Here is a 23,194-nt window from a genome sequence, read left to right on the forward strand (position 1 = left end):
TTGTTGTTCTTTCCAATTATACATATTTTTGTATCTTAATGACAACTCCAACAGACCAATCAGCTGATAGTCAGTACTGCAGAGTACTACAGAGTACTGAAGAATACTACAGAGTAACAGTACTGCAGAGTAATACAGAGTAATAGAGTACTGCAGAGTACTAGAGAGTACTGCAGAGTACTACAGAATACTGCAGAGTACTACAAAGTACTACAGAGTATTGCAGAGTAACAGAGTACTACAGAGTACTGCAGAGTACTACAGAGTAACAGAGTACTGGAGAGTACTGCAGAGTAGTACAGAGTAATAGAGTACTGCAGAGTACTCCAGAGTACTGCAGAGGAACAGAGTACTGCAGAGTACTACAGAATACTGCAGAGTACTACAGAGTAACAGAGTACTACAGAGTACTGTAGAGTAGTACAAAGTACTGCAGAGTACTGCAGAGTAACAGACTACTGTAGAGTACTACAGAGTACTGCAGAGTAACAGAGTAACAGAGTACTGCAGAGTAACATAGTACTGCAGAGTACTACAGAGTACTGCAGAATAGAGTATTGCAGAGTAAAAGAGTACTGCAGAGTAACAGAGTACTGCAGAGTAACAGAGTACTGCAGAGTAATAGAGTACTTAAGAGTACTGCGATTACTTTAGAGTAACAGAGTACTTCAGAGTAACAGAGTACTTAAGAGTAACAGATTACTTTAGAGTAACACAGTACTACAGCGTATTGCAGATTATTGCAGAGTAAAAGAGTATTACAGAATACTGCGATTACTTTAGAGAAAACAGAGTAATACAGAGTACTTCAGAGTAACAGAATACTGTAGAGTAATAGAGTATAACAGAGTAACAGAGTACTACAGAGTACTGCAGCTATGCAGCATAATAGAGTACTACAGAGTACTTTGGAGTAACAGTACAGAAAAGATCACAACTTTATATTCTTTAATATTTCTTTATATTTCTCTGCATGTTCTCCAGGATCAGATTAAACAATATAAAGTTTAATAAACAGAGGAGAGCTGAGCCAATAGGAGCAGAGGAGAGCTGAGCCAATAGGAGCAGAGCTGACGTCACCAGCAGGAGGCAGCCGCTGCTGCTCCAACAAGAAGAAGAACCCGGGAAGCTCCGAGCCGCTGACCTGCAGCAGTAAACAGTGCTCAGGTGAGACTTTAATGCTGCTGTAGATGTTGATGTTGTTGTTGTTGATGTTGTTGTTCACCCGTGTGTTCCGGTGCGGCGGCTCCTCCTGCTCTGTCTCTCTGCAACGGCCTCTGTTCATTAAATCTGCTGTTTTAAGACGCTTAGTTAAACAGAGCGGACCGACGCAGCGCCCGACACGTCACACGTCTTCAATGCGTCATCACGTACAGTCTGTTGATGCGGCTCGTTAACCGTATTAAGCCTGAACCATGAAATAATTGCCAGAAAAAAATATATATTTTTAAACTGGAGTGTTAATTGAACCTGCTGACAAATTAAAAAAAAAAAAGAAATGTCAATTTTCATATATGAATTCTAATATCTATCATATTTGATACATCAGGTCTTTTGGTGGAATATGTTGCTCACAGTTTGTCAGTGGTGGAATGTAACTAAGACAATTTACTCAAGTACTGTACTTAGGTACTATTTTGAGGTACTTGTACTTTACTTGAGTATTTCCATTTTTAGTAACTTTATACTTCACTACATTTTGAGGCAAATACTGTACGTTTTACTCCACTACATTTAGCTGACAGCTTTAGTTACTTTACAGGTTGAGATTTAACATGAAAAACATGATACATTTAGAGTGATTAGGCATTTATTTCTTTAATAAAACATCATAACTGTGTATTAAGTAGTTAAAATTAGCCCTATTTTGAGAAAATTAAAATGCTGCTTACATAATTACATCAAAAATAATAATCCAGTAAAAATTTGGAATTTATTTAAGTCAAGTCAAATCAAGTCAAAGTTTATTTATAGAGCACATTTAAGAACAACCTTAGTTGACCAAAGTGCTGTACAGTTATTAAAATACAATAAAAATCCAACACAAATATAGTAATAAATAAAAACAATGAAAACAATAAAATAATACTAAAGCAATAACAAAAACAATAAAAAAAGAGTTAGAGTTCAAAAGGAAATAAAATAATAAAACGTTTTTTAAAAATAATATATATATAAAATTATATTTATTATTTAATATATTTAACAATCTGAGTGGGTCCATTCTGCATAATGAGTACTTTTACTTTTGATACTTTAAGTACATTTTGATGCTGATACTTTTGTACTTTTACTTCAGTCAGTTTTGAATGCAGGACTTTTACTTGTAGTGGAGTAATTTCACAGTGTTGTATTAGTATTTTTACTGAAGTAGGAGATCTGAATACTTCTTCCACCACTGCAGTTTGTTTTTCTTAAACTAACAAAAACCCAACATTTTTAACCCATGAAGACTTAGCCTTTCCTTTTAAGATTTTCCTCAAACATAGAAAATATATATTTTTTCCATACAACACAACATCATACATCTGCTGATATGAAGTTTTCATGCAGCAATGACAGATCCACCAGTGGAACCAGCAAAACACTTTTGCTACATCTGGTGTTTTTGTGCAATTTGTTTCTCAGTTTGTTTATTTACAACACATCTGCAATGCTCATTTTTTTGCCATCTAAAAAATACACCAACAAAAACAAATTATGTATTTCTTTGAATTGTTCGAGAGATATCTCAATTTTACTCTAAATATACCTGATTATGTCAGTTAAACCTTAACTTAGTTAACCTAAATGAGACAAATACTTTATGTTGCTTTATTTCATGCATAATGTATGAAATGCAAAAAAATGACAATAGACAAATTTTCAAATAACTTGTCGTTAATACCTGCTGTATCAAATTTTATACACACATTTTCAACACGGTTTTACTATAAATTAAGTTATGAAGTATAAATCAATTTTACATTACATCAGTCCATTAATACTCCTATTGAAGTATCAGTAATAATTTGAAAGTTTTTCTTATCTTAACTTTTTCAAAATTGACAAAAATATTCTTGAAAAATGACATGTGGGTCACTGATTGACGGTGATGGCCCTCTGATGCATTAATCACTGATCCCTGGTGGATTATCCAGCTACTGCATGTACATCTACATTTTATAATCTATTATAATCTGTTATAATCTACTATAATCTAGTATAATATGTGATAATCTACTATAATCTGTTATAATCTATTATAATATGTTATAATCTATTATAATCTATTATAATCTACTATAATCTGTTATAATCTAATATAGTCTACTATAATCTGTTATAAAATACTATAGTCTGCTATAATCTGTCATAATCTGCTTAATCTACTATATTATACTATAATCTGTTATAATCTACTGTAATCTATTATAATCTACTGTAATCTATTATAATCTACTATAATCCATTATAATTGACTATAATCTGTTATACTCCACTATAATCTGTTATAATATAATATAATCTGTTATAATCTACTACTGTTGGCGACCTTCTCCACTGCTGCCCCAGCCCTCTGGACCTCCCTCCCTACTCACATCCGCAATTCCGACTCCCTCCACGCCTTCAAAAATCAACTCAAAACCCACCTTTTCAAAATAGTTTACAAGACCTGAACTCATAATGTCTCATCTCTGTTTAGTTTTTGTTTTTTTCTGCATTTTGTGTTTGTGTGTGTCTTATTTTTGTTATGTTAAGCGACTTTGAGTATCTTTAAAAGTGCTATAAAAATCTAATGTATTATTATTATTATTATTTATATTATTACTATAATCTACTATAATATACAATAATCTACTATAATATGTTATAATATATTATATTCTACTATAATATGTTATTATCTACTATAATCAGTTACAATCTACTATAATCTGTTATGATCTACTATAATCTAGTATAATTTGTTATTATCTACTATAATATACTATAATCTGTTATAATCTACTATAATATACTATAATCTGTTATAATTTATTATAATCTCTAATAATCTGTAAAAATCTCTTATAATCTACATAATCTCTTATAATCTTTCATAATCCGTTATAATCTCTTATAAAAGTCTATAATCTGTTCTAATGTGTTCTAATCTGGTGCACCTGCAGCGACTTGGTTACGGATTATGATGCTGATGATGCTTTATAATCCTTGCCAACAAACAATAAGTAAATAAACAAATTAAGATCCTGAATGGAAGAAAAACAGAATCACAAAATTAAAGTTTCACACAAACCAAAATAGAAATAAAAAGTTACAACATAAAAACAATACATTTATATAAATAACATTTATATTGTTTCTCTCCAGCTGCTCCAACAACATGACCGACCTCTGGCAGCACGCCATGGACCACGCCGCCGCTGTTGCCCGCCGGGCCGGGGAGGTCAGAAGTCACCACGTCTGTGTGTGTGTGTGTGTGTGTGTGTGTGTGTGTGTGTGTGGGTTTTTCAGAATAAAAGCCTTTATGATTCCACACAGCTGCAGGTTCTTTCTGTGGTCTGATGATCAGATATTGACGGGGTGTATTGATCAGATATTGATGGGGTGTAATGATCAGATATTGATGGGGTGTATTGATCAGATATTGATGGGGTATTGATCAGGTGGTGCGGGACGCTCTGCGGGACGACAGGAAGGTGATGACGAAGAGTTCGTCGGTTGATTTAGTGACACAAACTGACCAGAAAGTGGAGCAGCTCATCATCCAATCAGTGAAGGAGAAATTCCCCACTCACAGGTGAGTTATTGATCGATGATCAGTTCAGTATATTTATAATAATATTTAACATATATGATGTATAATAATAATATATTAGACCAACTAATAATTAATGAATAATAGAATCAGCTCATTATATGTGTGTGTGTGTGTGTGTGTGTGTGTGTGTGTGTGTGTGTGTGTGTGTGTGTCAGGTTCATCGGGGAGGAGTCTGTGGCAGCAGGTGAAGCCTGCGTGCTGACCGACAGTCCCACCTGGATCATCGACCCGATTGATGGGACGACCAACTTCGTTCATGCGTGAGTTTTTTAATTAAACACGTTATTGTGAAGATGACAACATCAGTTATAATCAGTTTTTATTGTGTCGACTAGGGTGCACCGATTGCAATTTTCTGGCCGATCACCGATTTTTAAAAAGCCTGACCTGCCGATTCCGATTTTGGCCGATACCGATTTTTTTATAACTCACAGCATACACCTTCAATGTTTGAATCTTATTTTATTGAAAAACAATAACACAGCAGTATTTTTCTTGAACAAATAAAGGAAATCACAATGTCTGAGGTAGTTAATAAAATATTGAACTTAAAATAAATAGCAGCTATTTACAGGACAAACTAACAAAAGAATTGCAACCATAAACTAGAAAATTTCCCATGGGGAAATTCTGAAAGGGCCATGAGGGCTACTGCCGGTGTGTGTACACTATGATGAGATTCTTCAGAGATTTCAAACAATTAATACTAGTAATGTTATGATACTATATTATATACAAGGAGCACACCTACAACAAGCATTCCTTTTCAAGTATTTATTTATACAGCAACCTATGCCCTTTAACCTCAATGTGTGTGTGTGTGTGTGTGTGTGTGTGTCGGTGCACCCCTAGTGTCGACTTGAAATCAAAATTCATCAATCAGGTTGTTTGATGATTTCAAAGAAAATATTTATCATCAGTGACACATTAACCTTTGATTTTTGAGTAATTTTGTTTGTAATAAATGACCTCCAAAATCATATTTTTTAATATTTAACAGATATCCTTTTGTTGCTGTTTCCATCGGATTTTCTGTCAACAAACAGGTGAGTTCAATTCATTAGTCATCCATGTCATAACATACTATGTACACACCTGCTGCTATAATCAACTGCTGCTCTATCACCTGCTGCACTGCTACACTATCACCTGCTGCTCTATCACCTGCTACACCAGGGATTCCCAAAGTGTGGTGCATGGACCCCTGGGGGTGCACGAGCTGCTGCTAGGGGGTGCGCGAGATAAAAAATGTAATGGTGGTCTGATAATTAAACAATAACATTTTTTTCCCCCACACAATAAAGACGTGCAAATAAACATTTCCTTTGAAAAAATGTAAAATCAAAAACTGTAACATTAATTAATAAATAAATGCAGGCTATTCAAAATGCACTTCATCTTAAAATGAAGCGTAGAAGAAGTTATCTTCTTCCATGTTTCCAGCCTGTTATGATGACGGGTTGTTTTAGCTCCACGCTCATTTAAACTTGCTGCAATTTTTGTTCAACGCGGCTCAAAATATTATAACATTTTCCCAACTTATGTGCTTTCTGCCTCTAATCCTGAGCCTTCATCATCCTCTTTGCTCTTTAAAGTGGAAGCTTGTTCATAACTTTGTTGTGATGGTGATTATTTAATTATTCTCATTCGAGCATGATTAAACATGCTGCCTTTAATATGGCTATAAAAAAGTTTATTGCATTTTGTTTTTTTTGAAGGTGTGGGGGATTGGGGGTGCATCAACACGGTTGGGACATAGAAGGGGGTGCACGGCTAAAAAAGTTTGGGAACCGCTGTGCTACACCATCACCTGCTACCCCATCACCTGCTGCATTATCACCTGCTACACTATCACCTGCTGCACTGCTGCTCTATCATCTGCTACACTATCTCCTGCTGCTCTATCACCTGCTACACTATCACCTGCTACACCATCACCTGCTACCCCATCACCTGCTGCTCTATCACCTGCTACACGATCACCTGCTACACCATCACCTGCTACACTATCACCTGCTACACCATCACCTGCTACACCATCACCTGCTGCACTATCACCTGCTGCACTATCACCTGCTACACGATCACCTGCTGCACGATCACCTGCTACACTATCACCTGCTACACGATCACCTGCTGCACGATCACCTGCTACACTATCACCTGCTACACCATCACCTGCTGCACTATCACCTGCTACACGATCACCTGCTACACGATCACCTGCTGCACTGCTGCACTATCACCTGCTGCACTATCACCTGCTGCACTATCACCTGCTACACCATCACCTGCTGCACTATCACCTGCTGCACTATCACCTGCTACACTATCACCTGCTGCACTATCACCTGCTACACCATCACCTGCTGCACTATCACCTGCTGCACTATCACCTGCTACACTATCACCTCCTGCACGATCACCTGCTACACGATCACCTGCTGCACTATCACCTGCTACACCATCACCTGCTGCACTATCACCTGCTACACCATCACCTGCTACACCATCACCTGCTGCACTATCACCTGCTGCACTATCACCTGCTACACGATCACCTGCTGCACGATCACCTGCTACACTATCACCTGCTACACGATCACCTGCTGCACGATCACCTGCTACACTATCACCTGCTACACCATCACCTGCTGCACTATCACCTGCTACACGATCACCTGCTACACGATCACCTGCTGCACTGCTGCACTATCACCTGCTGCACTATCACCTGCTGCACTATCACCTGCTACACTATCACCTGCTGCACTATCACCTGCTACACCATCACCTGCTGCACTATCACCTGCTGCACTATCACCTGCTACACTATCACCTCCTGCACGATCACCTGCTACACGATCACCTGCTGCACTATCACCTGCTACACCATCACCTGCTGCACTATCACCTGCTGCACTATCACCTGCTACACCATCACCTGCTGCACTATCACCTGCTGCACTATCACCTGCTGCACTATCACCTGCTACACGATCACCTGCTGCACTGCTACACGATCACCTGCTGCACTATCACCTGCTACACCATCACCTGCTGCACTGCTACACCATCACCTGCTGCACTATCACCTGCTACACCATCACCTGCTGCACTATCACCTGCTACACCATCACCTGCTGCACTATCACCTCCTGCACGATCACCTGCTGCACTATCACCTGCTGCACTATCACCTGCTACACGATCACCTCCTGCACGATCACCTGCTGCACTGCTGCACTATCACCTGCTGCACTATCACCTGCTACACCATCACCTGCTGCACTGCTACACCATCACCTCCTGCACGATCACCTGCTGCACTATCACCTGCTGCACTATCACCTGCTGCACTATCACCTGCTACACGATCACCTCCTGCACGATCACCTGCTGCACTGCTGCACTATCACCTGCTGCACTGTTACACTATCACCTGCTGCACTGTTACACTATCACCTGCTGCACTGTTACACTATCACCTGCTGCACTGTTACACTATCACCTGCTGCACTATCACCTGCTACACTATCACCATAATATAAATTGCCCTGCTGGTCTTTAGACGTCCTGCTTGTCCTCAGATGGAGTTCGGCGTGGTCTACAGTTGTCTTGAAGATAAGATGTACACGGCAAGGAGGGGGAAGGGAGCTTTCTGTAACGGAGAGCCACTTCAGGTTTCTGACCAGGAAGGTCAGTAATAAACAACACACTGTTTTACTCAACAATGAGTCAATCTCAGCAAACCCTGTGTCAGCCAAAGACCAGATCCTTACCTTATATTTTTTTTTCCATCAGACATTAAACAGTCGATCATTGCCACAGAGTTTGGATCTAGCAGAGACCCTGAAGCTGTTGAGAAAATCTTCTCGAGCCTGAGGAGTATCCTCTGCCTCCCTATACATGGGTAATACCAACCCTCCTGCAGAAATAGTGCTGACATTGCAATGTAAATGTGTATTTAATGTGGCTATGTGTTTCTAGGGTGCGTGGTGCAGGAACTGCAGCGATCAACATGTGTCAGGTGGCCTCCGGTTGTGTGGAAGCGTATTATGAGATTGGGATCCACATCTGGGACGTGGCTGCCGGCTCCCTGATCGTCTCAGAGGCTGGAGGAGTACTGATGGATGTGGAGGGTAAAGTTCAAACAGAAACTCACTGTTTCTGACAAAGATTCAAATGGAGAGAATGACATTGAAATGTTGTGTGTCCAGGGGGAGAGGTGGACCTGATGTCCAGAAGAATTATTGCCGCCAATAGAAGAACAATCGGTGAGAGGATCGCCAAAGAGATCGACTCCTTCAGTCCGCTCCGAGACGATGCTCCGCCGCTCAAACAGTGAACTGCTGCTGTGGATTTTATGTTTGTTAAAGTTTGTGATAAAGTTCCTTTTCTAAAACAAACAAAAGACTGCATTTGCCAGATTATCACTCCTGCAACAGTGAACACACAAAATAATTGAAGACTAAATAATGCGTCCAAAAACATATCGAACCATGTTGTAAAATAAATAAGTAAAGATAACAGAGCCACTACATTTAATGACTTCTTTGTCTTTTGGTTCTCCAGCTGACTTTATACTTCACTGAATGTTTTTGAGCCTGCAAACACTCCTGAAGTATTTGATATAATTAGAGTCTTGAACTCTTCTCCTGGCCTCTTTGATCAAAAAGGCAGCTTTTTTAACTATTATTATGATTTAATCCTTTTTTCCATGTCCCTTCAATCAGGTTATTGATGATCCATCTTTATTCTCAAACTGTTGTCCTTTATCAACACTGCCTTGTTTTTCTAAAATCCTTGAAAAAGCTGGTATACAATATAATCATGAAAGTTTGTTACCAAAAATGTTATGTCATGGTTTTAAAGACCTGGTAAAGCAGTTGATGATCACTCACAGAATGCTGGACCAAGGTTATTATAGTTAACGAAAACTAAAGAAATAATGAAACCTAGTATTGAAAAATCATTTTTGTCAACTGAAATAAGATAAGATCAAAAATAAGATCATTTAAAAAAAATGATAACTAACTTACTGTATTGTGTGGTTACAAAACTAACTAAAATTATAGTGAAAATGTTCTTTGTTTTCGTCTTTGTCAACTTTTTTCGTACATAATCCAGTGTTTCTATTTCTCTGCCACTGAGTGTGTGTATTCCTGCTTTGTGGGCTTCCGGGAGAATACATGTAGGGGAAACACTGCATAATCCTTTTTTGTTGATATGAAATGTAATTATTTAGTTCCAACTAAATAGCTGCTGGTTAGTGAACATGCAACACGTTGGTAAATATGTTTATTGAGACTGGGATGCTCCGGAACTGTAAGAGTGAATAACCTTATTGGGGCTAAGAGGGATAAACCAAAGGAAATAAAGGCAAAATGTATTATGACCTCTTTGAATCTCGCACCCAACACATAGCCCATTACAAGAAAAACAAATACTAACACTAAAACTAATAAAATCTAAACTAAAACTAAGCATTTTCAAAAACTAAACTAAAACTAGCAAACTCACTCTAAAAACGAACTGAATTTGAAAACAAAAATTCACAACGAAATTAAACCTAAAACTAATGAAAAATCCAAAACTATTATAACCTTGGGCTGGACTGACATGTTGCGTCCCACAGAGCTCAGTCATAGGGCCCCTGTTGTTTTTGAAATATGTTAATGATCTCGATGCTCCAAGTTTATTGTCTCCTATATATTATTAAAATATAGTCTTCGCTGATGACACAAAGAGTTTGGATTCCCTTATTGCTAAAATAAATGCAGACTCATCCATTGTTCTTATTGGTTTAAGTTTAATAAGTTATCAGTCAATGTCAAGAAATCTAACTATTGTTTTTAGAAATAAGAATTAGAATGCAAACAGCCCCAATAAACATTATTATAACCATTATAGAAGTATCATACGGGCTCTAACGTATAAAGTCTCCCTACTACATGTATGAACAGACCATAATAAGACCATTTTGAGATTATCCTGGCATTTAAAAATGTCATGACTTTTTCGCCCAAAAATACAACATGCTATGGTTTCTTTTCAGATTTTGGACATCTCTAAATATGGTGTTTTTTTGTTATTTCTATAAAAAAGCCACCCGACTACATGTGTCAACAGTCTATATTTAGACCATTTTGAGAGTATCGGGGTATACAATAGAATCATGAAAGTTTGTTATCAAAAATGCTATGTCAAGGTTTGAAAGATCTGGTTTTACAATGGGAGAGCTGTTTGTTGTTTATACAGTTGAAACCAGAAGTTTACATACACTATATAAAAATACACATATGCTTTTTTTCTCACTGTCTGACATGAAATCAGACAATCACTTTTCCTGTTTTAGGTCCGTTAGGATTACCAAAATTATTTGTATTTGCTAAATTCCAGAATAATGAGAGAAGGATTTTTTTAGACAATTTTTTATTACTTTCTTCAAAGTCAGAAGTTTACATACACTAACATTATTATGCCTTGAAACAATTTGGGAAAGCCCAGATGATGCTGTCATGTCTTTGGAAGCTCCTGATAGGTTCATTGACAACATTAGAGTTAATTCGAGACACACCTGTGGATGTATTTTAAGGCACACCTGAAACACACTGCTTCTTTGTGTAACATCATGGGAAAGTCAAAAGAAATCAACCAAGATATCAGGAAGAGAATTGTGGACTTGCACAAGTCTGGTTCATCCTTGGGTACAATTTCCAGATGCCTGAAGATGCCACATTCATCTGTTCAAATAATTATACCCAAGTATAAACACCATGGGAATGTCCAGCCATCATACTGCTCAGGAAGGAGACGGGCTCTGTGTCCCAGAGATGAACGTGCTTTGGTCCAAAATGTGCATATCAACCCAAGAACAAAAGCAAAAGACCTTGTGAAGATGCTGGCTGAAGCTGGTAAGAGTGTGTCATTATCCACAGTGAAACGAGTACTGTACCGACATGGGCTGAAAGGCCACTCTGCCAGGAAGAAGCCAGAAGATAACAGTTTTGTAAGACCACAGGACATGTCTCCAAAAATTAAGGTCTTTGTCCCTGTGTGCATTTGAAACTGTTATTTGGCTGTTTTATGTTTCTTTTGGAGTAATGGCTTCTTCCTGGCAGAGTGGCCTTTCAGCCCATGTCGGTACAGTACTCGTTTCACTCTGGATAATGACACACTCTTACCAGCTTCAGCCAGCATCTTCACAAGGTCTGTTGCTTTTGTTCTTGGGTTGATATGCACATTTTGGACCAAAGCACGTTCATCTCTGGGACACAGAGCCCGTCTCCTTCCTGAGCAGTATGATGGCTGGACATTCCCATGGTGTTTATACTTGGGTATAACTATTTGAACAGATGAATGTGGCACCTTCAAGCATCTGGAAATTGTACCCAAGGATGAACCAGACTTGTGCAAGTCCACAATTCTCTTCCTGATATCTTGGTTGATTTCTTTTGACTTTCCCATGATGTTACACAAAGAAGCAGTGTGTTTCAGGTGTGCCTTAAAATACATCCACAGGTGTGTCTCTAATTAACTCTAATGTTGTCAATAAACCTATCAGAAGCTTCCAAAGACATGACAGCATCATCTGGGCTTTCCCAAATTGTTTCAAGGCATAATAATGTTAGTGTATGTAAACTTCTGACTTTGAAGAAGGTAATAAAAAATTGTCTAAAAAAATCCTTCTCTCATTATTCTGGAATTTAGCAAATACAAATAATTTTGGTAATCCTAACGGACCTAAAACAGGAAAAGTGATTGTCTGATTTCATGTCAGACAGTGAGAGAAAAAAAGCATATGTGTCTTTTTATATAGTGTATGTAAACTTCTGGTTTCAACTGTATGGTGAGGTTGGACTGACATGTGGCATCCCACAGGGCTCTGCATAGGGCCCCTGTTGTTTTTGACATACGTAAATGATCTCGATGCTCCAAGTTTATTGTCTCCTATATATAATATTAAAATATAGTCTTCGCTGATGACACAAAGAGTTTTGATTCCCTTATTGCTAAAACAAATGGCAATTCATCCATTGTTCTTATTGGTTTAGGTTTGGTTTAAGTTTAAGTTATCAGTCAATATGAAGAAATCTAACTTTATTGTTTTTAGAAATAACAATTAGAATGCAGACAGAGCCAATATGTCTATCAGTGACAGTGCACTTAGTTCTGAGGATCATTTATGAAAAGCATTCTAGCAGCATACAACAGTTTCATTTATCCTCACATCTCTTATGCTACCTAGACATCAGAAGACTTTGAAAAGATTTGGAAATCCCGGAAAACTACCAGCTCACACCTGCTCACATCTAAAGACAAGTGTTTAGATTTTTTAGTCCCAGCCTAGTCTCAGACTGAGATTTTAGACAGACTGTGAATATTGCAGGGTAACTATTTACAAGACTACAACTAGATTCTTTTAGCATTTTTTCCCACCATGTCATTTTCCCCCCCATCATGCTCTTAGTAAAAACTTTTTTAACAGCTTTTGGCTACAGCTGCTCTAGTGCGTGCAGTGGTTTGTGTTGAAAGAAAAAAAAAAAGATGCCACAAATTGCCCCCTCACAAAGCTGAAAAACGTTTCTGTTTTTCTGACATGAAAAGTTGACTATTTTCCAGTAAAAATAGATATAAGGAAGAATAAAGGAAAGGAAAATTTAGAAATGAATTAATGATATACATTTATGTCCTATTTAATTATAATTTGTTTAATTGAAAAATTATATTTATGAGCTCTATCCACTTTCACTTAGTTAATCATACTTTAATCATCAATTATTTATTACTCATTTATGTATACATTTATTTATACATTTTAACTGGGTCTTCTTACTGTTCTCTTTACTAAGAAACAACGCCCCCCAAAATCCCGCTTGTGGCTGTAAATATATGACATATTTTATTGATGACATCACTATATTTCTTTTGTAGGACTGAGCTTATTAGCATTATTGTGATGTTACTTTTTCCTGTCGAAGTGGTTTTACTGCCCTGTCTGGAATCAGGGACCTTTCTTGTGCTCATCTATTGGTTGTGGATTGTGACTGTTACTGCGACTTGCGATCATAATCAAACACGTTTCATATGATCGCAAACCCAAGACTAGAAAAAGACTGATATGAAACAGTGCAGATTACTACCTTAAACTTAACGATGGAGATGATGGGAACACGCCGTGACTCCAGTAAAACTCCTAGATTTACTAAAGACTTTAGTCTGGGACTGTGGAAATCTTTGGGTGTAAGCCCAGCATTAGTTACTTTGATTTTTATTGTCATTATGATGCACATATTCCTCTCTGTTAGTCGAGGTGGAATAACAGAATCATATTTCTCTTTAAATATATTTAAGACTACAGATGTTTAAGTCACCTGTTGTCATGGTGTTTGCTTTTATCTCTTATTTTATTTAGCTATGGAATTATTGTTTGATCCTGTATTGTATATATGTGTGTATCATTATAACAGTTTATTTTACTTGTAAATGCAAACGACAATAAATAAATAAGTATTACAGTAATATCAGCAGGTTGTCATGTAAACAAAAGAGAGGAAGCTAAAGTAAAACAGATTATTTATTTAATATATTTTATTAAAAGTGTTAAAGTGCAGCAACAAGTCAAGTAGAAGAAGGTCGACAGTTTTAGCTGTGCTAACACATGCTAACAGCTGCTAACACATGCAAACAGCTGCTCACATGCTGAAATACTGAGAGACAAGTTAGCATCGTTAGCTGGTGCTCATTAAGTGGAACATCAGTTCTAATCTCTGATTGGCTGCTTGCTCCGTCTTTGGTCCCTTTTCATTCATCAGCCAATCAGAAGCCAGCAGCTGCTGTAGCTGATGACATTGTTAGTTTCATCAGTTCAGCCTGACCACGCCCCCTGTAGTGATATCACCTTCCCCCTGCTGTGACATCAGAGATGGGGGCGTGGTCAGTACTCCTACACCAACACAGAGCCACCATCTGATTGGCTGGCGCATTAGGAGCAGGTGAGGAGGCGGAGCTCCAGCAGAGGTCAGAGATTGTCACGTTGCTGCTTCTGGAGAGGAACACGATTGGTCAGAGTCTGAGGAGACAGAGATTATTGAATCAAGATGTTTCTCATAAATCTGCAGTTAAAAAAAACAGGAATTTAAATAATTTTTGCTCATTTCAATCTGTTAATATAATAACAGACTACAATAAGACCATTTTGAGAGTATCAGGGCATTTAAAATTTGTATGACTTTTTCGCCTAAAATTTCGACATGCTATAGTATTTCCTTTCCCCCCCAAAAATTGGACATCTCAAAATTTGGTGTTTTTTTGTGAAATCTGGAAAAGCCACCCTACTACATGTATTAACAGACTAAAATAAGACCATTTTGAGAGAATCGGGGCATTTAATTAAGTGATTAATACTCATGTTACACTCAAGAGACATTATTATAATGTGGTGACTTACCTGTAGGAGGCGCTGTGTGTACAGTGGCTCTGTTTCCTCTGGCTTCCTGCTCGGCGTGGGGATGTTCCAGCGCTGCAGCTCGGCCGCTATCTCTGCCGCGCTGAAAATCGCTGCAGGGTCGGCATGGCAACGGTTGATCAGCTCCACCAGCCGCTCCTTATAGTGCGTCCTGCGGGACAGAGGACACACAGGTAAACTCTGCAGACTGTTAAAGAACAAGCTGACTATATAGAAGTCTATGAGAAAATGAAACATGCTCATCATGAATTTATGTTCCCTAACACGCGGGGAACTGACAGGTGACTGTCACTCTGGTCTCACTGGGAGCTCTGGTCTAACTGGGAGCTCTGGTCTTATTGGGAGCTCTGGTCTAACTGGGAGCTCTGGTCTTACTGGCAGTATCCTCTGTACTCGGGCGCCGCCGGGCGTCCACACGGCTCCTCCTGTCTGCCGCCGTCGTCTCGCAGCTCCAAAATTGAACATACAACTGAAAAGGACGGACAGGTGAGTCAGACTGGGGACAGAAGATTCACCTGATGAGACAGAGAGACCTCACCTGTCTGACCCGCCTCAGGTGAGCTGCCAGTGGCTGGTTCCAACCAGGTGGGAGACACTCTGTAATACTGAGACAGCAGAGACAGTCAGCACCTGATCTCACCTGATCATAACTGATCCCACCTGATCATAGCTGATCTCACCTGATCATAATTGATCTCACCTGATCATAGCTGATCTCACCTGATCATAGCTGATCTCACCTGATCTTACCTGATCATAACTGATCTCACCTGATCATAACTGATCTCACCTGATCATAGCTGATCTCACCTGATCATAGCTGATCTCACCTGATCATAACTGATCTCACCTAATCATAACTGATCTCACCTAATCATAGCTGATCTCACCTGATCATAGCTGATCTCACCTGATCTTACCTGATCATAACTGATCTCACCTGATCATAACTGATCTCACCTGATCATAGCTGATCTCACCTGATCATAGCTGATCTCACCTGATCATAACTGATCTCACCTGATCATAACTGATCTCACCTGATCATAGCTGATCTCACCTGATCATAACTGATCTCACCTAATCATAACTGATCTCACCTGATCTTACCTGATCTCACCCAATCATAACTGATCTCACCTGTCAGCAGCTCTTACCTGCAGCAGCAGATGCAGGCGGGGGACGCTCCAGTCCCTCAGGTGGTACAGGCAGTCTCGGGGGTGGTGAGCGTGGAGCCCTTTGCTGCCGCAGTCGGCAGAGAAACCACAAACCTGAGGAGACGAACACGGTCTGCGTCAGCAATGCGACCCACAAAGTGAAACCGCGATAAATGCTGAAAAGCCTGGTTCTTCTACGTCTGGTTCTTCTATGACTTGTTCTGCTACGTCTGGTTCTTCTACGACTGGTTCTGCTACATCTGGTTCTTCTACGACTGGTTCTGCTACGTCTGGTTCTTCTACGACTGGTTCTGCTACGTCTGGTTCTTCTATGACTGGTTCTTCTACGTCTGGTTCTTCTATGACTGGTTCTTCTACGTCTGGTTCTTCTATGACTGGTTCTTCTACGTCTGGTTCTTCTATGACTGGTTCTGCTATGTCTGTTTCTTCTACAACTGGTTCTGCTACGACTGGTTCTTCTACGACTGGTTCTGTTGCTAAATAATAAAAATGTTTCTTTCCTAAACAGCGAAGGACGAAGAAGACATCTGTGTCTTCAGAGAGGGACAGAGGACAGACGGAGGACAGACAGAGGAGAAATGGAGGACAGACAGAGGACAGGCGGAGGACAGACAGAGGACAGACAGAGAAGAAATGGAGGACAGACAGAGGACAGGCAGAGGACAGACCCAGAACTGAGGACAGAGGACTCACAGAGCCAGGTGTGAAGGGACGACTGCAGCCGCCGCAGAACTGATGGAGACACTGAGTGCAGGTGAAGTGAAGACAGCCGCCACGTGACAGACTGAAGACACTCTGACACTGAGGACACTCTGAGGACAGACAGAACCTTGTTGGGACATCACACACACTCATCTGTGTCAGAGGGTGTGTGTGTGTGTGTGTGTGTGTGTGTGTGTGTGTGTGTGTGTGTGTACCGATGCTGTCGTGGTGCAGCAACGAGGCGGTCTGCTGGTCCGGATGGTTCTGCTGCTGCAGGACTCTAAACTGCTTACAGGACAGTCCCTGATGTTGAGGGGACCACTGCAGAACCACAAATCTGTTAATGTTCTGATCCAGGACCAGTGTATACCACACAGTATATGTGTATGTGTGTGTGTGTGTGTGTGTGTGTCTGTGTGTATACGTGTATGTGTGTGTCTGTGTCTGTGTGTGTGTCTTACAGGGGACCTGCACTGACAGCAGGTACTCTTCTTACAGCTGGGACAGTCCATCCTGAGCCGGTCCGCTTCATGAAGCATGCCGAACGAACACTGCAGCACACACACACACACACACACACACACACACACATTATTGCAGGCTGATGCTAAGCTAGCTGGCTAACCTGCATCATAAGGACTGTAACCACAGCACCTTTAACACTGACCAAGTCTCAGCGACTCTAACGTTGACCTGCAAGTTACTGCTCGTGTCCTTTTCTCAGTGAGACCCCGGGTGTGTGTGTATGTGTGTGTGTGTGTGTTCCTGGTCTGAGTGAGAGCCCAGATCCTAGTCTGTTCCTTACATGGGCACACCAGCGGAAGGAGGGCATGTCCTGCAGGGCCCGGTCTCTGAGCTTCCTCTGGAACAGCTCGTGGATCTCCGGATGCAGGAAGTGACGGATCTGCACACGCACACACAGACACACCTCACTTCCTGTTGGTAATGTGACTTCTGACCCGACCTGCAACCAGCTGACCTCTGACTCACCTGTGTGTCGAGCAGGTTGAAGTAGTCCATCCCGGCCTGACCTTTGACCTCGGGACAGCCACACTGCGGGCAGACCAGCTGGTCGATGCTTCGCTCTTTGATCGCTGCCGAGAAAAACGACTTGAAACACGTCAGACACAGGAAGCAGCTGCAGTGAGTCATCTGCAGGATCTACAGGAGATACAGGAGAGAAGAAGAAACATCATCTGCAGGAGATACAGGCAGAGAAGAAGAAGAGATGTGTGGTGATTGGCCTGCCGGTCTCACCTTGCTGAAGGTCACCTGGTCCTGGCAGATCGGGCAGCGGTGCGTAAGGAACTTCAGCGCCGACGGGAAGTCTGCAGTCAGCTGCACCGCCTCCATGACATCATCAGGGCTGAAGCCCCGCCCCTCCATGGTCACAAGGGACAGGAAGGTGGCGGCCTGGTCCGGGGGGAGGCAGGACGCCATCTGAGGGACAGAGACAGACCTGCTGAGACCAGCTGAGACCTACAGAGTCCACTTGAGACCTAATGAAACCTGCTAAGACCACCTTAGTCCGATTGAGACCTGCTGAGACCTGCTAAGACCCTAACCCTAACCCTAAGACCACCTTAATCCTCCTGACACCCGCTACGACCACCTTAGTCTACCTGAGACACGTTAAGACCACCTTAATCTACCTGAGACACGCTAAGACCACCTTAGTCCACCTGAGACCACCTGAAACTACCTCACCTTGATGTGTTCCAGTCCAGCTGCTGGCTCAGACTGGAGTCTTTGAGCACCAGGGTCCTGTTGCAGTCCAGCTGCTGGTGCAGAACCCGGGACCAGAACCACAGAATCTGTGGTGTGACGGCCTCTGGCTGCCTGTGATTGGACTGTCCGTAAAGGTGATTCACCCTGCTGGTCTCTGCTGGACTTACCGTCCAGCCTCAGAGCCCCCATCCGCCTGCTGAGAGAATCTGCAGGGGGGACACCTGCAGACACCAGGACCATTGTAGTACTGTAGAATTATGGTACTGCAGTACTGCCCTGTAGTACTTTAGTACTGTAGAACTACAGTTCTTTAGTACTGTAGAACTATAGTACTGTAATACTGCAGTACTGTAGCACAGTCTTGTAGTACTGCAGTACTGCAGTACTGTAGTACTGCACTATAGTACTGTTGAACTATAGTACTGTAGTACTGTAGAACTATGGTACTGTATTACTGTAGAACTATGTTATTATAGTAATGTAGTACTGCAGTACTGTAGTACAGTTTTGTGAGGGGTTTCTGTAGCTCAGTTGTGTCTGTCTTACCTGAGGTGGAAGCGGAGTTCAGGAAGGGGTTGTTAGAGGAAGGTGAAGGAGCGCTGAAGTCGATCCCCAGCAGCTCCTCCGTATACGACCTCCTCACCTGCCCGCTCTGATCCCATTGGCTGCCTGCAACAGAGGGCGAGGGGCTTCGTCAACTCTCTACATTTAGCACGCTAATATACATGCAGGTAGCATGCTACATTTAGCACGCTAATATACATACAGGTAGCATGCTACTTTAGCACACTAATAAACGTACAGCTAGCATGCTACATTTAGCTCTCTAATATACATGCAGGTAGCATCCTACATTTAGCACGCTAATATACATACAGCTAGCATGCTAAATTAAGCACGCAAATATACATAGAGCTATCATGCTACATTTAGCACACAAATATACATACAGCTAGCATGCTAAATAGCTATTATTTAGGCACGCAGGAAGTTTACCTTTCTGTCCGGACAGGTGGGAGGAGGTGAGGTAGAGACGAATGCTCTGTGGAGAGGGGGAGGTGCTGAAGGAGGAGGTACTGAAGGAAGAGGTGCTGGAGGAGGAGGTGATGGAGGAGGAGGCTATGGAGGAGGAGGTGGAATGATGGTTGCTGCAGGAGGAGAGCATATAATGCGTTGAAGACTTCAGTTCAGTTATTAAGGATTATCAATAGTCATGAACTCTGACCTTCCAGCTGACACCTGCAGACTTGCAGGGGGCGGGGCTTGTACAGGACATCTGGCATAAAGGGGCGTGTCCCTCCGGAAGGCCTGCCTCATCTCTGACACAAGCAGTGACAGGTTGGACACGCCCTGACAGGAAGTTACACAGACAACTTATTAATATGGACTCTAAGTAAACTCTACCTGGACTCTACCTGAACTCTACCTGAACTCTACCTGGACTCTACCTGGACTCTACATAAACTTTACCCGGACCCCTAACTCGAACCTCGACTAATGCCCCTGTCTGACTGAGCATGCTCAGTGGGGCTTACGTGGGTCCAGTTTTTTAGTGCGTCCAGGTCGATGTTACCGGAGGCGTCCACACAGGAACAGGACGGGTTGATCACCATGGAGACAGAGGGACAGACAAAACAGCGAGGCCTGGACACTGGGTGGGTCTCATGAAGCCAGATGCAAACTGGGATGTTATAGTCACTTCCTGTAAAGACACACATGACAAGTGTCAACAGAAGGGACGGACCAGGCTAGACCACCTTGGACCTTGTGTTTCTGTTTATCAGGTGAGAACATGAAACACGATGGAGGGCAATGAATCACAGTCTCACCTTCATAGTGAACAGGAAGTGTCCCGGCCAGGTACACCAACTTCTTTTTCTCTTTGTTTGGAAAACCTGTCGGAGGAGACCACACCTTCATCTCCATATTTATCATAACCAATTATTAATCATATCACTCTGCCTGAGCTGAAAGAGACAGATGGTTAATACAGGTTATTAATACAGAGACCTGAAGACTGTTGGTACTTACAGTAAAAATCAACGTAGAGACGAAGATCAGGGAAAACGGAACGAACCTCCTGAAGATCACAAAGAGTCTCTACTGGATAACTGTACTGACACTGAGGAGGAGAGGAGGAGGAGGAGGAGGAGAGGATGAGAGGAGAGGAGAGAGGAGGAGGAGAGCAGGAGTTTTATGGACATAATAGAGAGTTTGTTGTTGTTGTTGTTGTTGTTGTTGTTGTTAGCATTGTGTTAACTAAGCTAACCCTTCTGAATGGATCTGAGCGGACGCTGTTAGCATCGGTGGCTAGCCGGTTAACAGCAGCTGAAGTGGGATGCAGACTTGTTTTTTTTTCTGAAATAAAGTTTGATATATTCTCTAAAGTTGCAGATAAAGTTTTTTCCAAACCTGCGTCAGGGTCCGCAGCTCCGCCTCAGCCCCAACTCTCGGCATGTTCTCCCAAAACTCTCACAAACTGTTTATCTTCACCTGCTAACAGGCTGCCATTCATTTAAACACGACACACCCTCATCCGGTCCCAGACTTTCAAATTAATACCAGGGAGATCTGAGCAACAAAAACAAAACCCTCTGGACCTCCCTCCCCATACACATCCGCGATTCAGACTCACTCCTCCCCTTCAAAACTTGTTAACTTATACCGCTGAACTCTGCTCCGTGCCAGGCTAACTGACGAGCTAATTTAAGCTGTGTCACTGTCAAATAATTCCCGACAATTCATTCCCGACGATTTTGTTTCCCGGAAACAAAATCTCATAACAGTTCCGTCACGTTTCTCTTCGATCTCGCGTCACTTTTGACATGTCAGTGTGGAAAGTTGAGGCTTAGTTTTTATGTGTATATGTTTTATGTATTTATGTGTGGTTTAGACCTTTTTTCTCACAATGTGAGGAGGCATTAATTTACACACCTATTTCAGTCAATCAGTTTTTTTCAATTCATGCAACTTTTGTTTTGAAATGAACCTTTTATTTGAAAGCTCAACATATATCATTTAAGACAAATGAGCAAAGGTTTTTTGTAGTCCTTTATTCGTTCGTTTTGTTCTAGTTGTGGAGATTAAATCCAGTCTAAACCTTCTGCTGTGGTAAAACGTATACTTCCATCATTGTCTAGTTTCTTTATTTCCAACTTCATTTATTACATTTGAGCTTTTTTTTTAAACTTCATATCGAGTTTTTGTTTTTCTCCCATTAGCAGATGAAGCTTGTAGACCAAACCGACGTCCTGAGAAAGAAAACGTGTCAAAGAGTAGCTGATTATAATTGAATGTGTCTGTTTCTTCCCTGTTGCAGCAGTTATCCCAGCCGTGTCCTGCAGCAAGCTGCACGGTTATACACAATCTGTAGGATGAAGATACAGCCCCAACATTCAGTTTTCACTGTCCAAGTCCTTTAGTCTGTTCAGATTGCTCCTGTTGAGTAGTAACAGAATAATTAATATAGGGCAGGGTTACTTCGCCTAGAACTAACTAACGTGACCCTAACACCGGTAGAACTAAACTGACCCTAACCCTAACCCTAACTTGACCCCTGCCTGGAAACCAACGTGTCCGAGGTAAAGCGAAATGTAGCTTCCAACACCACACGGATGAAAGAGGCTGAAAACCGCATAGCATCAGCAGAGGATCAACTAAAGAAAAGCCAAACGGAGCTAACCAAGGCTGTGAAAAAAATCGCCTACCTGGAGTCGAAAGCTGAAGGAAGAACTTGAGGCTGTTTGGACTCCACCAAGCAGCGCACCATTACGCATGAAGGGAACTGGCTGTTCTTCGCACACAGGGCCGGTTCTAGCCCATTGGCTGCCCTAGGCGATATTGAGATTTTGCGCCCCCCCCCCCCCGAACCACATCCATTCCATGTATTCATTCTGATATAGGTACACTATGTTATATGTATTATGCTGTACACTAATATTTGATACATGAACTACAAGCAAGGTAATGGTCTCAGAACATTTGGAACTTTACCAACAACCATGCACGTATCATATTTTATATAATATAATATTACATTTTCATTCGAAATATGGGTTGGGGCATGTTCATTTAATTCAATGAGGGTTTTATTGCCCATGCTTTTTAAAAAATGTTTCGTTAATCAATGTTGTTAAAACAAAGATGTATGCTTAAGGGCGCCCCCTTGTGGCGCCCCCTGCCAATTTGGCGCCCTAGGCAGCCGCCTTGGTGGCCTGTAGGAATAACCGGCCCTGTTCGCACAGGACCTCTCGGCTGAGACAATGCGGCAACGGCGCGCATTTGACGCGGCCAGGAAGGTGTTCGTGGAGA

At 41.3% G+C, this 23,194-nt stretch overlaps 2 protein-coding genes across 5 annotated transcripts; one reads left to right on the forward strand and one right to left on the reverse strand.

Annotated features, from left to right (window-relative positions):
* Positions 1-1,084: 1,084 nt before the first annotated feature.
* LOC131980296 (inositol monophosphatase 1-like) lies at positions 1,085-9,643 on the forward strand. The gene is made up of 9 exons (XM_059344508.1): positions 1,085-1,167; positions 4,354-4,429; positions 4,650-4,783; positions 4,960-5,064; positions 5,805-5,850; positions 8,395-8,503; positions 8,609-8,717; positions 8,795-8,946; positions 9,025-9,643. Exons 2-9 carry the CDS (start codon positions 4,367-4,369, stop codon positions 9,150-9,152), a joined length of 846 nt encoding a protein of 281 aa, XP_059200491.1. The 5' UTR covers positions 1,085-1,167; positions 4,354-4,366; the 3' UTR covers positions 9,153-9,643.
* Positions 9,644-14,347: 4,704 nt separating this feature from the next.
* On the reverse strand, positions 14,348-21,506 carry si:dkey-181m9.8 (E3 ubiquitin-protein ligase RNF31). Of its 4 annotated transcripts, none has more exons than XM_059344626.1 (19): positions 21,296-21,506; positions 20,915-21,005; positions 20,713-20,778; positions 20,419-20,585; positions 20,109-20,233; positions 19,880-20,031; positions 19,430-19,552; positions 18,863-19,104; positions 18,413-18,595; positions 18,146-18,316; positions 17,961-18,059; positions 17,617-17,706; positions 17,371-17,476; positions 17,147-17,265; positions 16,433-16,546; positions 15,814-15,880; positions 15,651-15,744; positions 15,258-15,426; positions 14,348-14,852 (listed from the first exon to the last, which is right to left on the reverse strand). In XM_059344626.1, exons 1-19 carry the CDS (start codon positions 21,338-21,340, stop codon positions 14,829-14,831), a joined length of 2,247 nt encoding a protein of 748 aa, XP_059200609.1. In that variant the 5' UTR covers positions 21,341-21,506; the 3' UTR covers positions 14,348-14,828. The 4 variants fall into 4 exon arrangements, 3 of the variants coding, with proteins under 3 accessions (XP_059200609.1, XP_059200608.1, XP_059200611.1); XM_059344625.1 differs by having other exon boundaries at positions 14,349-14,879; positions 21,296-21,500; XR_009395222.1 differs by lacking the exons at positions 14,348-14,852; positions 17,147-17,265 and having other exon boundaries at positions 15,382-15,426; positions 21,296-21,500.
* Between the last annotated feature and the right edge of the window lie 1,688 nt (positions 21,507-23,194).

Source organism: Centropristis striata, chromosome 11, assembly GCF_030273125.1.
Source record: "Centropristis striata isolate RG_2023a ecotype Rhode Island chromosome 11, C.striata_1.0, whole genome shotgun sequence".
In the NCBI taxonomy this organism is placed as follows: Eukaryota; Metazoa; Chordata; class Actinopteri; order Perciformes; family Serranidae; genus Centropristis; species Centropristis striata.